The sequence below is a fragment of the Cuculus canorus genome, chromosome 1, assembly GCF_017976375.1.
Source record: "Cuculus canorus isolate bCucCan1 chromosome 1, bCucCan1.pri, whole genome shotgun sequence".
Classification (NCBI taxonomy): Eukaryota; Metazoa; Chordata; class Aves; order Cuculiformes; family Cuculidae; genus Cuculus; species Cuculus canorus.
The window spans coordinates 127,006,610-127,023,395 of record NC_071401.1 but is presented as its reverse complement, the minus strand read 5'-3'; the positions used below and the strand labels follow the sequence as shown (position 1 = coordinate 127,023,395).

At 40.9% G+C, this 16,786-nt stretch overlaps 1 protein-coding gene across 5 annotated transcripts in view; it reads left to right on the top strand.

The window, feature by feature from the left end:
- The window catches only part of PHF21B (PHD finger protein 21B), a 168,050-nt gene that overhangs the window by 81,655 nt on the left and 69,609 nt on the right, over window positions 1-16,786 (top strand). For all 5 annotated transcript variants that reach the window (XM_054056292.1, XM_054056297.1, XM_054056296.1 and 2 more), the window contains one exon: window positions 16,340-16,624. In XM_054056292.1, coding sequence (XP_053912267.1) covers window positions 16,340-16,624 — 285 coding nt within the window. The remainder of the gene's footprint in view (window positions 1-16,339; window positions 16,625-16,786) is intronic.

Genomic DNA, 16,786 nt, shown 5'->3' with positions numbered 1-16,786 from the left:
TTGTTTACTTCAGCATGAAAAGGATATAAAAGTAACTTTAACAATATTCCTATGTAAAAAATCAAGACATTTTCTCTCATATTGCCAACTCCTAAAAAGAATCACAAGTGAGTGAAAAAAAAAAAAAAGAAGTTTCTAATTATAGTTCAGTCAGGACAATGGGAGGGCAGATTCTTCTGTTGCCATGAGTCAGCTTTTTGCTTGTTCTTGTGCTCTTTACCAGGATGCTGAGTTTCTCCAGGTGATTTTTGTCTGCCTTCTGCATAGTTGTAAAAATCCTTGTTGATAAGGTTACACACCAGATTCATTGCTCAGCGTGAGCAACCTTAGCAGCATCAGCCTACCTCCCAACCAAACTTCTTCTCATATTACATGTCAGCTTAAGGAAAGACAGAACTTTCCTAGGTAGGAGGACTTCTACACAAGGCTGTGCCAAAAAGACACATGCATGTTGCCTGTGTAGCAAGCAGAGCACATCTTAGGAGCTGTTTTGCATTTTGCCTTTAGCTTAAAAGCAGGAACAACAAACTGGCAGTCTCCAAAAGGGGGAAGGTGAGACTACCAAGCTTCACAGGTGATGTTGTCCCCTTCCTTGGGGAATGCTGGCTGGTCAGCAGCCCATTCCACTAAGGAGGAGATTATTGCTGAAGGTGCATGGTGACAGTAGCTCCATTTCATAGACGGCAGGATATTTTGTCAGAGGGCAAATTATGCACCATCATGACTGCATCAGTCTGGATCCTGAGCATCTGGATGGGAGATGTCTATACCTAAATTACCTGTCCCTGAGATCAATACAGGAATTCTCCCACTTTTGTCATTTACACTAATTCTTAATGTGTTTGAAGCCAAATTAAATGCTAACATCAGCAATTCAGGAGTTTTCTCTGAACATCAGGAGATGTTCAAGGTCTAAGGCATGAAGGCCTGGACTAAGACAAGGTGAGTCTGATTTGTGGTTTGGAAACAGAATTCCTGATGCTCACTTCCCACTGAGATCCTGCAATGTTATACAAGCACATCTCTCGAGATAAAGAGCAGCGCGTTCGCATGACCAAACTAAACATTGTTTAGGTGATTTTGCACCACTTTGAACCAAGACTAATTCTGTTGAAGCTGATGGATGTTAGTCTGCTGTAAGAGGGAAGAATAAAGCTCAGTGAGTACATAAACTAAAGAAGAAGTTTCTTCTGACTGTAGTCTAGCCACGCTTTGTGCTGGCAGTGTGCCAGTTTTAAATCCGCACTTACTAAGTTCAGTGAGGAGAAAACTGCAGTGGCATAAACCTTGGAAGATGAGTAAGTATCACAAAAATCTGATGCTCTGTTTTCATCTCCTTGGCCCAATAGCTGCCTTGCTCTGAGAGCAGGTACCTCATCTCCCCTTTATGCTGGCAGAGAGCTTAGTCTGAATATATACATGTGCCAGTCCAAAACAGTTGGGTTATGTTTTGTTTTCCTCAGACTTGCTGTTGCTCCTGGAACAGCATAAAGACTGCGCTGGCTGCTGTGAAACCATGTTTGTCAGAATCAAATGCCTGGTTTTATTTCCCCCTGCACTCCAGTAATTCTGGACTGGACCTGCCCTGTTTTTCTGCAGCTTATGTGTGGGTGGTAGTGCAAGTCCTATTATACTCACAGACTGCATGTTAAGCGACAAACTCTCTTAGGAAATTGCTCACATGTCTTAGAGTGCATTTGGAAAAAAACAACACAAATCTCTCAGCTGAGAACATATGTGCCCTGTTTCAACATATGTGCCATCTTTTGTTCATCCACACCCTACCCGGATAAGAAATCAAGTAATAAACTTATATCATGTTGAGTTTTAGAATGGAAATACTTATAAGCCCTTAAGTGCAGTGATGCTAATGGATGATACTGATATAGTAAGTAGCTGGAGATTCAGTCATGCTTACCGCTAAAATACTTAGGGGCTTCACTTTCTTTCTAGCGTGGAAAAGTTTCCATTTACAGATTGTTTTTCCCATTTATACGTTTAGCTGCTGCTGAATTCAGCAGTCTTTGTCTCTTGCCACTTTGTCCACCTTCACGTTAAGAAAACATCTCTGATGCTGTACTTACCTCTTCCTGAAAGTTTTAGTAGCAAAATCAAATGCATTTGCCTTTAGCCTAACACAGCAGTGCATTCCAGCTTATCTTCATTTTTGGTTCCTGGAAAGAATGCTGTCAAAAAGTCTTAAGTTTTGAATACCTTTCCCATAATATCCTGTTTCTTGTATGTTCTTTCCTTTTGCATTTGTCTCATTTTTTTATAAAACATTTTGGTTGAGTTGTTTTCTTGGTGGCTCCCATTCATGTGGTTTATTTCTTATTTTTCATGTCAGTGTAAGATGCAGCATAGTGTCTTGTAGGTAGATGTGTCTACATGGCGATGTTAGTGTATACTAAGCTGAGGTGTGAACTTGCAGTGCATAAGGATTTTTTGGTGAAGATTGTTAGTAGGTAGAAATTGTTATTTGAATTACTGAGTAGAACAATATAATAATTTTTAAAATAAAGATATTTATTTTCCTTGAAATGGCTATTGGGAATACAGGATGTATTATTCCCTGGTAAGCTATAAATGCTTTAAGACAGTTCACATTTTAGATCTGAATGACTTGACAGAGTCCTATAATCCTCTGAGGGTTGAGAGGGTAATTTATTCAGTGTGTCCATGCAGTCTTTAGCCTCTCTGCTGAGTCTGCATATTATCACTGGTTATGTTGTAGGCAGCAGCCTGCTGGAAATGGGACTGTTTCTACACAGGCTGCTGATCACCTGACTGAAGAAAGTGAGTGTTGATTACTACTGGTACTACAACTTGTCGACCTAGCAGTGAAAGGCACGGTGGCTTTTTACTTGGTTCCTTTGGCCAAACTGTATTGTCCTTATGAGCTTTTGCATGCGTTCTGTTTCTTTCTTTTATTCTTTAATCCCTTCTTTTATATTTCCCAGTTTGTTCACAATTCATTGTGAAGTTGCCATGCCTACACCCCAAACACCATACCAAAACTCTTCTGAAAGGGTGCTTTTCCCTCCTGCTTCACTCTTCCTCCACACTGCTCCTTCCTGCTGCTTTGGCCCAGTTGTTTCTGCAGCTAGGGTGTGAGCTGATGTGGATAACTGATCTATGTTAAAATCTAGATATTTTTTTCTTTGCCAGGTTAGCTTATTAGTAGAGCTACTGGTTTATCACACAGCTATCTGAATGCTGGTGCAGTCACATAGGTCAGGAGGGCGCGGGAGGAGGATCAACAGACCAGGAGACATTTCCTTTGGAAGTACTGTGAATTTGTGTTGGCATACAATATTTGGTAAACATAGTCTGTTGCCCTCACCTCCTGAAGAAGGCCATCATTATTCGGCTTTATTTAATTTTTCTACAGCTCCTTTTAAGGGCTTTACTTCTTCAGAAAAAAAAATAGTATCTCAGGGATGAAAGCAGGAATGAAATGATACAGGACTGCATGCAGACACAGTATTGATAGAGAAGCTGTGCAGAGAACTACTTCTTCCATATTGAGTGTTGTTAACATTTTCAACTCCTGCTCTGCTGAAATTCACTGGAATAAGCAAAGCATCATTTTGCCCCTTATTCGCCCCATTCTTTTTCCTACATCATGCCTTTGCAGTTCACACAACTACAGCCCAATCTTATCGCAAGGCAGGGGTTACTCTGCAGATGATTTTGGAACATGGGAACTGGAACAAGGATTTCCTTTTTCTTTCCCGCTTATTTCTTGACCTGTATTTGAACTCGGACCTCTAGGGGCTGCTGCACACACCTGCCACCGAACTCCATGGCTGTGTCCTAATCTGCGCCTTCTGCTCTGAAGAGATGTAATGTGTTCCATTCTTGCAGAAGAAAAGGCTAGCCCGAAAGGAAATGTAAAAAAAAATTGTGTGCACTTTAGAACTGAAGAGCCAGAGCATCACTTTTCACTGACCACCCTGTCATTTTTTGTGTTCAGCTTTTTTGAGCAATGGCTTTTATCAGAAGAAAAGCTATCGGCTATGATAAATGTTGCAGGCAAAGGATCTGAGCGACTGATTGAGTTTTTATTAAGTGGTTATAATGTTTTGCACTCCATAGCACACAATGGGGAATAAGGCCAAGAATATGCTGTTTATTCTGATCCTTAAATGTAACAAAGTTGTGATGATGTTTGCTAAAGCTTCTCTCATTCTTTTCTCACCTTTCATGTCCTTGAATCCTTTCTAAGTATACACACAAGTCTGTGTCACTCTGTGCAACTCACTATATAGCTCTCATGGCTAAAGTATCTAAGTGCTTTCCACTACCATAGCAAGAAAATAAACATACGAAATATCTGTCTTTCTCCTGTCACTGTTCATGGGAGTAGTGTAGAAACGAGTTCACACGTTCAGAACTGCAGACTGGCATCTAAATTTTGCAGACAATTTCCATTTTATCTCTGCTGTTATATAGTCATCTTCATCTTTATGTGTGAAGGCAACAGCATAGTTACTGTGTAGTGTGTCCTTGCTTTCTCCTTAGCCATTGTGTTCCTCTCCTATTGTTGTTTTGAAGTGGGCCCGGTCTGTTCTTTCTCATTCTCTCTTCTACGTTCCATTCTATTTACTGCCATTGGCATGATCTGCATTATTTATTACTTGTTACTCTCTCTTTGGCCTCTGGAATAATGGTTGTGTAGTGTCTTAGTTTCATCCTAGGATCTACACAGTCCTTCATTAGCAGCTTCTTTGTCTCTTTGCAATATTCTTTCCCAACACTGCTGCTGTATACCTTTCTTTCCCTTTAAGCACCATCTTATCATTTGCATTTCCATTAAGTTAGATTGGAAGTATATCGTTCCCTTGCTTCTTAAATTTACCCAATATTTTCTACATCTGCTAATATATTTGTACAGTTCAGTCATTTAAAATATTTTTTCCATGCATTGTCTGAAGTCTCATTAAAAGAAAAATATTACATGCTGTATTCCCCTCTTATTATGACTGATCAATTATCTGTATCTAGTCAAGTGGTATTGCTTGTGATTCTCAAACTGTAAAAGTTTGCTTTTAAATTTCACGTGTGTAATCACACAGCATTCTTTGTCGGGATAGGGGATTAGGAAGGGGAAGTTACTATTTTTTTTCATCTGTCTAAACCACGCGTGTCCCCAGAGGAACTAGGCCATTATATGTCCCCTATAAAAAAAGTAAAGCATTGCATTAGTGGACTGAGCACATGGCAGAGTGCTTGGATATCTTAATTTTCAGTATCCCCTCCTTCACTAAGGGGTGATGTTTGATCAGGTAGTATTCAGTCGGGTTTTGAAAATTAACTTGTGTTTCTAGTAATCCATTGCTTGATAATTATCTTTTTGAGCACCCACTTCTTGAAAAACAGAAGTAAACACACACTGCTGTTGCTAATTCAAGTGCTGCTGTGGCCACCCTGCATGCACATTCAACTCTAAGGTTGGATAAACAGGGTGGTTTGACTATTGAAATTTATGTTTTGAATAGGGCACATGGCAAAAGAAGTGGTGTAACTGAAAGAAAAATGGAGTGAAGGTGCTCTCTTGATGACTAAAGTTTTGGGTTTGAGATGTCAAGGTTCAGTTTCCAGCTTTGACATGATATGTCACAAGAGTGTCTCTCTCTGGGCTCAGTTTTAGCTCCTGCAGCTTCTTTCCACAGGTGTGCTCAGAGCTGCTGACACTGGAGGGGTTTCATCAGATCAAAGAGGTTTCTATGAATGATGTGGGTCTGCTCGGAGATCCTGGGAAGGGACAGAGAAAGGCATTGACACTCACTGTCTGTATATTAAGGTGTATTAGAAAGTAGGAGGTCTTAAGATGGGAATTCATTGTCAACTCATACTTCTAACTTACTCCTGCAAAGCACCTGCACTGTTTTTCATTCTTCTTGTTCCATAATTTGTAATAAATTGTTTTATGTTACGACACAGGAGGAAAATCTTCCAGAGGCTTGCCATTTCAACCCTTTTCTATCTATTGACAAGCAGAGCTCCAAGAGTGCTGTTGTGAGGAATTTGGCCTCCTATGTGTCTCCTCTCCCATTTCTTCTGGCTTCCTTAAACACCTTTCTTATTCAGACTTTTTTTAGGGGTGTAGTTATAAGTTGTGTGTTTGTCATCTCTGGGTCTGGACTTTGCTACCTTTATGGATTTGTAGATTGCTTTTTATGCAACTTGTGGAAAGGAAAAGACATGTAATTAGCTTTGTGCCCTCTGCTTAGTTCAATATGTGACCAAGCCCAGACACACAGACTCAGAAAAATTCTTGGAGTTCTGAAGCCTCGTCTTCATCTCCACAAGGGTTCCGTTGGACAACATTATAAAATATTGGCAGGCACGACTAGATAAACAGTGCAATAATGCACTACTTTTGATTTGACAGACATAATCCTATTGGATTAAGATGCGATCATGTTACTTACCTTGCCTTTAATAACAAATAAACAGCATTTAATAGATGCTAGCTAGATAATTTTCACAATAGCTTTGTGAGAAAGGCATGTTATCAAGTAGGGAAGCTGAAGCAAAAGGATTAAACTAAATCTTAGAAGACACCTCTGGTTACATTTCAGTGCTGATGTGCTTAACCAGAAGTAGACACAGGTCCAGCCGGAGGACCTGTGCACTACTCATTGTGCTGTCAAGCCATATGGGTTTTTCATTAGTAAAGTGTGATAATAACTGATGGGTTTTGCTAGAAGATTGTTCATAATGTTGCTTTCCTCATCTGTCCTCTGAACTAAGCGCTCTCTTCAGGTTTTGTGATAAAATCTAGAGCTCATTTTCATTCATGTATTATCATTCACTTGCAAAAATGAGCAGGATCACCTAGGTTCAGGGTGCATGGGCACAGGCTGACTTTGCCTCTGGCCGCTGCTGCCCCTATTCCAGTTGGCAGTTGTCTGTGTGGACAGGAGAGCCTGGATTTGGACTGAGATATCTAGACAATAGGCACTCAGTTTGGACTTTTTAATTCCCTTTCTGCTTTGTTTGCTTTCACCAAAGCTGTACTTTGGAGTGTTGGAAAATTGAAAGGTTGCTCTGAGCAGTTTTATGACTGCCATGCAAATATGCCTGCCGTTGGAAAACAGTAATCACTCCAGAGTAACACAGTAATACTAAAAGCTCGTGCTGTCGGGATGAAAAGTGCGCATATAGAATTACTGAGGAAATGTCTATACGAGGTCTGCAGAGGAGGCTGGGATTTTTTTTCTTTGCAACTTATCCAGAATTTCTGATGGGAATACTTCACAACTGAAGCTCTGCCTTCCCTTGGGGGAAATGCAACCATTTAACTTCTTTCTTCTTTATATGTATACTGAGGAACTGATGGCTTGATCCCATGGGAAGTCTGTATCTGTTCACAGTTACACTTGTTCATTTCAGGAGGATTCTGTGTTATCTGGAAAAAGAAAAAGAAAAAAAGATTTGGCTTAGTTTACTGTATTGCCAGTTCTTTCTGCCACACCAAGCAAGATGTGCATTTCCAAATTTGATCTTAAGCTGGGGTGAAGGAGGGAGAAATCAAAGAAATTATTATCGGGTTGGGGGGAGGGGAGGCTGGTGGGAGGAAAATAGGGGGAGGGAATGTGAATCAGGAGGCAGCAGCTTTGAAACTGGATACAATAAATTACTCTCATTTATTGTTTATTTTTCTGATTGCATGCTGTTGTATCTCTTTTTGCCTTCCTTGATCATAGGAAGCGGTGCATTTTTAAGCAAAAATGAGAAGCCCCTGAGTTCACGTCTTGTTCTGGAGGTATACTAGGGTGCAAACTTTAATGACATTCATACAGAGGGAAAGAAAATAGTGAGGCAGAGTGCTGAAACAAAGGGAGGCAGGATATCAAGAAATGTGTGCTTTGATGCCATTTAGAAAGGATCTGGATCCATGATTTATCTAAAAATGACAAGATGCCCCTCTAAAAATGCAAATGTCTGCACTGCATCTTGTAGCTGTAATGAATGAGTCTTTCGCACAATGGAAACATACAACTTGTTCTAGGGCACTCACTGTGGCTCCATATGCTGAGCTGCATGCTCCTGGCCTTTAATCACCCTGCTTTTGTTTTTTCAAAACTTGAATTAGAAGCACATTAGTGTTTATATGGTGTATACTGGGTTTGGGGATTTGTGTGTTTGTTTGCAGAGAGTTCTTTTTGGTTTTTTTTTAACATTAAATAAGGCAGATGAATGCAATCCTCTTGAATGCACGGGACACAGCAAATCATGGGAAACTTAACTTGGCAACAGCGAAAGGATGTAAATTCTGAGCTGCTAATGGCGAGTAGGACTCCGGCTTTGAGGCTTGGGGACAACCCATGTTACGCAGCGGGGAGCCATTTAAACCCTCCTCTGACCTGCCAAGAGGATGCCTGTATGCTTTCTGGTTTATTCAAAGTGAGATCAAGCCAAAGTTTTCTTTTGTTGTAAGTTTGGGTTTAAAAGAAGCATTTCATACATGTGTAGAATGAGCTGCACTCTTGCTGCTACAGACTTGATCCGGAGCACAATGCACCCCATCCAAAGGCTGTCATTAACAGGGGCTGTAGCACAGGCTGCATCTTACTACTAGCGGTTTACTATGCAGTTTTTCTTGGGATTAAGGGAAAGAATAGAGATCCATCCATCGCATGAAAAAGAAAGCCAACCACTCTTTCCTTTTTGGGAAGGCTTATCCCACATGCATAGTATTTAATTTTCCGGTTGTGTATATGCAGCCTATGTGCAAGTAGGCGCACATATAACTCTGTTGCAAGTTTTAAAAGCTCTGTTTCTGACAGAAAAGCAGGCTAATTAATAGGAGTAGGAGACAAAATGCCAGCTTGTAGATTTGTTTCCCCTGCAGAAATCGGCCCCCCTGTTAGACTGCTCCTGCTTGATCTGATGTAACAAGAAGAGAGAGTCAGCTGTGAATCAAGCGCCTTGTTCTCATTTCCTTGATCATTGACATGGTTTGTGAGAGAGAAAGGAGGAGGGATTATTTGTGAGGTTATTAAAAAAAAAAACCCTAGCTCCCCCTCCTCCTCTCCTTCAAGATGCACAGGCACTTCCAGAATGTTCCATAATATAAATCTGACTCTTCTCATTAAATATCATCCTCTTTCCCCCCTGCTCCTTGTTAGTTAAAAAGTGCTGTTTACAAGTCACTAAGCAGATAATTCTGAGCTTTGACGAGTGGATTGCCAGTTAGCAATACAGTTGAAAATGTGTTGTTTTTTTCAGTCAGCAAGCTGTTTAATGGTTTCAGAAATTAAAGGCTAATTGCACTTGAGTGAATATGTGCTTTTCTAAACCGACTGTTACCAGAGTTAGGGTATTTACCAGTTTGGAAAATTCTCCCTTTACATAAATCCGCTAATTCTTCGTTGCTACCCTGTCCTGGAAAGCAGCCATGCGGGGAGTTTTGGACGCATCGAGCTGATGGGCTGGGGTGGAATTCTCTGGCACAACTTTATTTGTTGCTAGTTATTACATTTCTGCACAATGGTTTTGCTTGCAGGATTGTACAAGTTTGTTCACGTAACATTCACATTTTAAATGATCCCTTGTGAAAAAAATATTGCATGTCGATATTTTCATTATAATATCAAGGAGATAAGGAACTTGGAATCATAGGATCATAGATTGTCTTCAGAGAGACAACTTGATTGTCCTCAGAGAATAAGTGAGAAATGGGAGGTTTTGGTAGTGGAAAAAGTTTAGCTTTTGTATGCTGCAGTATGCTTCTGCATTATATAAAACTGCTGATGTGTAGAAGAGCCTGGGAATACTTCTAAAACAGATTTTTAAGACCAGTAATATTAATGGAAGCCTTTCCTGGAGAACTTGGCTGGTCAGAAAATCCAAAGACATTGCACCTTAATAGAAAGACATTTTCATTATTTTCTGGCATTTGCTTTCTTTCTAATTAATGTCATACACAGAAGGGGTAATCATTCAGCCATCTTTCTAGCTTAAAAAGAGTCAAAGATTAAAAAACAAACAATTACCCAATGTAATTAATTTGAGAGGGGATTTTGGGACGTATGTTTGGGGGAGGGGGGAGGGGGGTTGTTCCCTTCTTCTATTCTAGGCAATATTTGTCACTCTTTGGCAGGAACGACTAATTTATTGTCTGACTCTCCAATCTGTATTCATACAGGGTGGCTTTCATTCCCTCCCCCGCCACCAAAACTCTTCTGATGTGCTGTGTATTTGTTTGGGAGGGGAAGGAGGAGGGGGGGAAGGGAGAAGGTTATATGTTTCTGACCTGCTTTACTGCTTTTCAACTGAAAGTAAATTAATGCACACACTAGATTCCCCTCTGCTGTGCTGATTGGATCCTTGTGCCGATTAAATATTTCACACTGATAGAGGGATGCTGAAAGCACTCAGCTGGTAATGTGGTATGTACATCAGTGGTACAATAACTGACTTTCAGGTTACAGTCAAACAAAACCCCCAGTTTGCTGCAGTTTTGATTAGAATGAGTTTCACTTTGAATTTAAATCCTTGAGTCTGCTGCAGCGATGGCTAATTAACTGAGATCTGATAGAGAGAAAGGAATACATTCTTACTTCTAATGACAAGCAGGCAGGAAGTTGTCATAAAAAAAATAAGGGAGGAAAGAAAAGAGAGAAAGAAAAAGAAGAAACCAACAGACAAAAGAAGCCTTTAAAAAATAATAATGCTGAGATTGTGCTTCAGCACACGTAAACCTCCCCTGCCCATGTTTCACACTCAGCCTGCTTTGGCTGCAAGTCCGCCCCTGGAAAGGCTGTTTCAATCGAGTCCCAGATTTTCTTCAGCTATTTTTTTAACCCTCCTAAGTAAAACTAACACCCAAGTTCTGCCTAGTCGGGCAGTCACTACCTTATTGTTTATTAATTGTGCTTTTAGGGGCTTCCTTTAGGAAAGGTCAGGGGGTCAGAGTTTTGCTGGATGGAGCAGCACCGGCCTGGAGGAGGAGGAGAAGAGGGGGGAAAGCGTCCTTCCTCTGGTACCGCATGCCACCATGACCCACTTCTTGGGGGTCATTAAAAATATTTCTGTCTAGCAATTTCTCCTCTCTCCCCTCCTTTCTCCCAATCTCTTAACCCCTCCCCAGCTTGGGTGTCCCAGGGAGTGCACTTGCATCAAACTGACAGGTCATTTAGCGACAGATTGGCCGAAGGAACTACCCCAGCCTTCCTTAAAAATGCTCCTCCTCCTTGGTCATATCTTGGACATCATTACATCAGAAGATTATGTTTCAGAAACAGTGCATAAAACTTCTCCAGGCAAGTGTCTTTATCTTTGGTTGTAAGGAAACATGTTTTAATGTCTTTTCTTTGGGCACAGGCAACTTGGTGCCCATGGGTGGTATGCCAAAGAAAGCATTTATCGTGGGAGTCCAGTGATAAAATACAGATTGTGGAGAATTTCCTCTCCATAAACATCCACCAAACTCGTCTGAGTGCCCAGGTGTGTGTAGATATGTATCCTCAGCTAAAGCCCTGCTCATTTCTGTTTCAGTGTGTAAAGTTATGCAAGTTGTTGGTTCGTGACTTAAAGCACAGGTCAGGTAGGATCAGCTGTGTATATAAGCAGCAGCTTGGAAATAAATGAGAAATACATGGAAATTTGTAGAATTGTACCAAAATCCTAAGACACTAAACTGAAGTGCCATAGCTGGTGGCCTGTCTGCAGTGCGTTTGTGTGTTGTCACTCTTTGAATATTAAATATTCTGTTGTTCAAGAGAATTTTAGTGTGACAATTGAGTAAATGAACAGAGGCCGTGGCCCTCATTGCTGCAGAATTCTGTTCAGCTGTTTTGCATGCAGGGCCTTAGATTAGTGCCGAATGTTAAATTATTAATTGACAAGCCATCATTTTGGTCTGAAAGTAGATCACCAGTCTTCTGCAAGCTAAATAAACTCTCAGTCTTATGCCAAATGTTTTCTCTTAGCCATGGGGCCACTAAGGAACTGATATTGCTCTGAAAACAATTGTAGTTTTTCACTGTGAAACTGCTTTGTCAGGAGAGCATCACTCTAGAAAGATTAATGGGCTGAAGTCTCTGTCTACAGCATGTAGATGTTAAAGTATAGATGTGATAGACTGTGAATTTTAGGTCCTTTTTAAACAAGTCTCATATTTTACTACAAAATGTGAAGGTTTGTTGAGAGGCATGCATCTGTTTTAAACCACTGCTGTGGCAAAGAGCCGCCGGTGGCAGAGTAATCCCCCACGGCAGAATATGACCATGTTCTTGTTGGAGATGTACATGCGAAATAAAGTTGACATTGGATTTGTAAGGATTTTAAGATGTGTTGTAGGCTGCAGCAAAGTAAAAGTGAAGGAACTGAAACCTTACACAAAAAGTGGTACTATCTGTGCTGGGTCTGGCTGGAGTCTGTACACACGTGTGTGTGTGTGTGTGTGTGTGTGTGGACATGCACCATATTGCCCAGTGTGTGTGTCACAACAGCCCAGCTACCTTCAAATCCTTTCTCCCTTTGCTCTTTCCATTTCTTTATTCACTAAATAGAATGATTCGTGGTATGTGATGGGAGAAATAGTGTTTGAGTAACTGCTGGCAGGGAGGCTAAAACTGTTGCCCAGTTGCCTTCTTACCTGCAAACCTTTACAGCACAGACCTCGATAGAAAGGAGGGGGTGGGGAGAAGGCTTACATGCACAAATAAATAGAAAGGCCAGAGTTATTTTGATACATATGGAAAAAATATTAGCTCTGCTTTAAATAGTTGAAACCATGCCATGTACAAGATGGGAAGTCATAAACAAGCGGCAGCTTTCCAGCACATTGTAGTGTGTTTGCATGTGACTGGCATACATATTTCAAACTCCGGTTTGCCTGTGGCATCCTGCAGTGAAAATGAAAGTTGTGTTGCTATTGAAAAGGCACTGCCTCAAAATTGGTGTATTGTGCAGACTGTTATGCTGTGGATGAGAAGCAGCGACCTGCTTTCCAGTATTTAAAGCCAGTGGGTTTTTTTTTTCTCTTTTGGCTCTTCCATTATATCAGCACGTGTTTTCAGCTGCAGTGTCCAAAGCTTGCTTAGTTTCTTATTATTCATCATTCCAAAAGTGTCAGAGGATATATTATGCTGACTGATTCTCAAAATGCAGATTTTCTCTCTTTTTAAAAACCAAGACTATTCTTTTAATTAATCTGGCAGAAATAGAATACAGCAGATGTAGGTTTTGTTGAGGATTTTTTTAATCTCTCATATCATAATCTTTGTTTCTGCCAACACTCCTTTATCAGTGTCTTCATGGGGGTATAAAATAAAAATGGTTGTTACAAAGTAAAAAATGCATAATAGCTCATCCCCTAACTAACATAATCTGATTAAGGGGGGTATTTTTTAAGTTTTAGGAGGTACATTTTCAGAAAAATTAATAAATGAGACACAGAAGAGATAGTTGCTGCTTTTCCCCAAGCAGGCTATTTTTCTGTAACTCTCATTTGGAAGCTAATCTTGAGCACCTGATCCTTTGTATATCCTTCCATGTTTAGTTTCTAAAATTTGCAGTTATTTAAGTAAATTTAGCACAGCATTGTTCCCTGGGGAGGTGACTGGCATGGACCAATTGGTCCTTGCAAACCTATCACAGGGATGCAATTTTTCCCCCTGTACTTACTTAGAAAACTTACTTAGAAAAGCCCCCAAGCCTAAATTAATATGAAAGTTCAATTTTACAAGCATTTAAAATTGATGTTGACTTAGACTGAAATAAACAATAACCCTTATTTCTTTAGCTTTTTTTGGCATCTATGCATAAATAGGCAGATTTGACAGTTTATTAGGAAAATGCTAACACATATCACATGCAAACACACACAAAACACACTCACTGTTAATGCATTTAGGGAGAACAGTGAAAATGGGATGGATGGTAGTTTGAGTAGTTATTTTTTTGTTTCTTTGTTTGCTTACAAATTTTCTGCTTTTTTTTACTTCTTGGTATGATTTCCTCCTTTGGAACCAGATAAAAAGCAATCCCTTGCTACTGAATTTTGTTAGGAAGGTAATAATCTACTGCTACTTGCTTGCATTTTCAACTGAGCTACCAAGGATTGTATTTCTTTTGGGATCATGGAATTTTGTTGGCCTGGATGTTTTGTTTTGCAGAACTGCCTGAGAGAGAAGTAAAGCTATATTAATTCCGCTGGAATAGTGCATATTAAGAATTTTATTTCCTTTAAGTGAAAATATGAAATCAGTACAGTAACACTGAGTATTTCTGTGAGAAGTTTTTAATTCAGTAATCCAAATGTTCACATCTGAGAACAAACATTAAAACACACTTCCTCAATACAGCAACCTGTGAGGGATAGCGAGTGCTCTTGGTTTCACAAAAAGAGAAAAAAACGCTGGTGCTACTGACCTCAGCAGCAATCCTCTGGTCATCTGCATCAGAGCTAAGGTTTCACTCCTGGACTAACTCCAGTTACATAATGGATTTATAGCACTTATACCAAGTTACAGCCTTTTCTGACAGTCTGTGAGCTTTTAGAGTTTTTTACATGACAGAAATCAAAGCAAAAATACAACCACAAAGCTGAACTCTGAATCTGAAAGCTTCAGTAGAGTTGGGGGAGATATAGCGGTCAGTTCTACATGCAGTCATTTTGCCTTTGTAGCAACATGCCAGTACAAGGAACACCAGTGGAAAACTGTACTATAGCAAAACAGAGCAATAGTAGTTTTACGGTATTTTGTCATAAGCCACTTTTTCCACCTGCATAAAATGCACCTGAGCTTCTTGGCTTTCACTTGAGTACCTTTAAACTGACAGGTGTATTTCTGTACTGAAAGAAGAGTTGTTTCCTCTTCAAAATGTCCGTGACATACAACACCATAGTTTAAGGAAAATATTGCCTATATTTTCTCAGGACATCTGTTTGCATAATGGTGAATGAAAGATAAAGGCAAAAATGAACAAAGCTTAAAACAATCTATATGAAGTCACAATTACTACAATAAGGCTGACATTAAAAAGTAATTTCTTTATATTAAAATACAAAGCAGGTATCTCTGATGAAGTGCATGCTTGCTATTTCATATAAACTCAGAAACTACAGTTCCTGTAGCAAACAGATTTGACAATTGAGGCTTTACAGCCTTAAAGTGTGCAGTGGGTTTAATGGTAAGAAGGAATGTATATTCTTAAAAGTCACTTAGTTTTATACTACAAGGCTTCTACTTTATGCCCAGAAGTAAGATTTTCAGCCTTGATTCTGGAAAGAACTAAGCATGTCAGTGACTTTATATATGCATACACAGATAGACACACTGCATTTGAAAGAAGCAAAGCGGAAAATAAAACTCTTAACGACTTCAACAGAACAGCAGCAGACCTAGACAGATGGTAAGGTTTCCTGGAAGGCTACACATTAGATGGAATATCATTGAAGCCGATACCACCGGGTCAGCAAATAAGGTTAAACACGGGCAGAAGTCTTTGCAGCATTAAGTACCTTTGATGTCAACTCTTGTAAAAATGAGATGTTTAATACTTCAAAGTATCAAAAGAGGCTTGAAGCAGGATATTTTCTTTCCACATATACCCAACATGCCTAAATGGCACTAATGAACAATCTCAGAAGTTGTCCTTAAAGTGCAACAACTTTCATAAAAGTTTTTTTTTTTTCTTTTCGACAGTGAGGGTTTTACACAGACACTGGCATGCAGGATCGGGAAACTTCACAGTGCCTATAGAAATCTGGAATACAAGTCTTGTAAGAGATACAGTAACAAGATCATGGTCGATGTATTCCTAGGACAGATGTCAGAATAGCCGCTCTGTAGCAACGCAGAAGTACAGCTGTTAGAAGAACAGAGGACTGCGAGTTAAGAATGGGTGCTAGGGAGAAAAGTTAGCTTGAAAAACAAACAAACAAACACAAAGCACTGGAAAAACACAGTGGGAGTTTGGGGGAATAAAGTTAAAGGGGAAACAATAATGTCTCCCAAGTCAGGGTGCAAGACTACAAGTAAGCAAGACGAGCGCGTGTACGGGAAGAGAAAGTTGGAAAGGAAATACGTCTAAAAGCCTTTTATTATTAATTAAAGCTGCAGGGCTGTTAGAGCTATACCAGGATGCTTAGTCCCGAGCATAAAAAGAAACCAAAGGGGATTAAAAAACCCCAAAGACATTGAAAACCGCGATCGAAACCGCGAGTTCCCGAGCGAGGAGGGGAAAACCCAGTCCTTCCAAGGATAAAACCGGGGAAATAAAAAAAAAAAAGAGATAAGGAATTTCCTCCCCCCACCCCCAAAGCCGTGGGTCCCCGTGCCGGCGGGTGACAGTGCCGCTGCTCTCTCTCCCGCAGAAGCTGTCGGTGCTGGTGGGCGGCGGAGCCAGCGGCAGCGCCAAGCCCGGCGGTGGCATCGTCCCTGCTCTCCTCAAAGCACCCGTGGGCAGCGGCAGCGGCAGCGGCAGCGCCGGCCAGAGCTTGTCTATCTCCGTCTTGCCGGCGAAGGCTCCGATCGCGATGGTGACGGCGCATCTGAACGGAGGAGCCGCGGAACCCCCGCAGAACGCGCCCATCAACCTGCAGAGCGCAGCCAAGCTGGGGGCGGCCCGGCGGCAGCCCGAGAGCGGCGCCCACGCCCAGGTAAGGACGGGCGGGGGGCGGCGCTGCGGGGAGGGAGGGAGCTGGGGCGGGGGGGAACGGGGGAGGCTCCCGGTGATGTCAGGGTAGAGTCTCAGCTGAGACCTCATCGGGAGTATTGTGTCCAGTTCTGGAATCCTCAGCGTCAGAAGGATATGGAGCTGT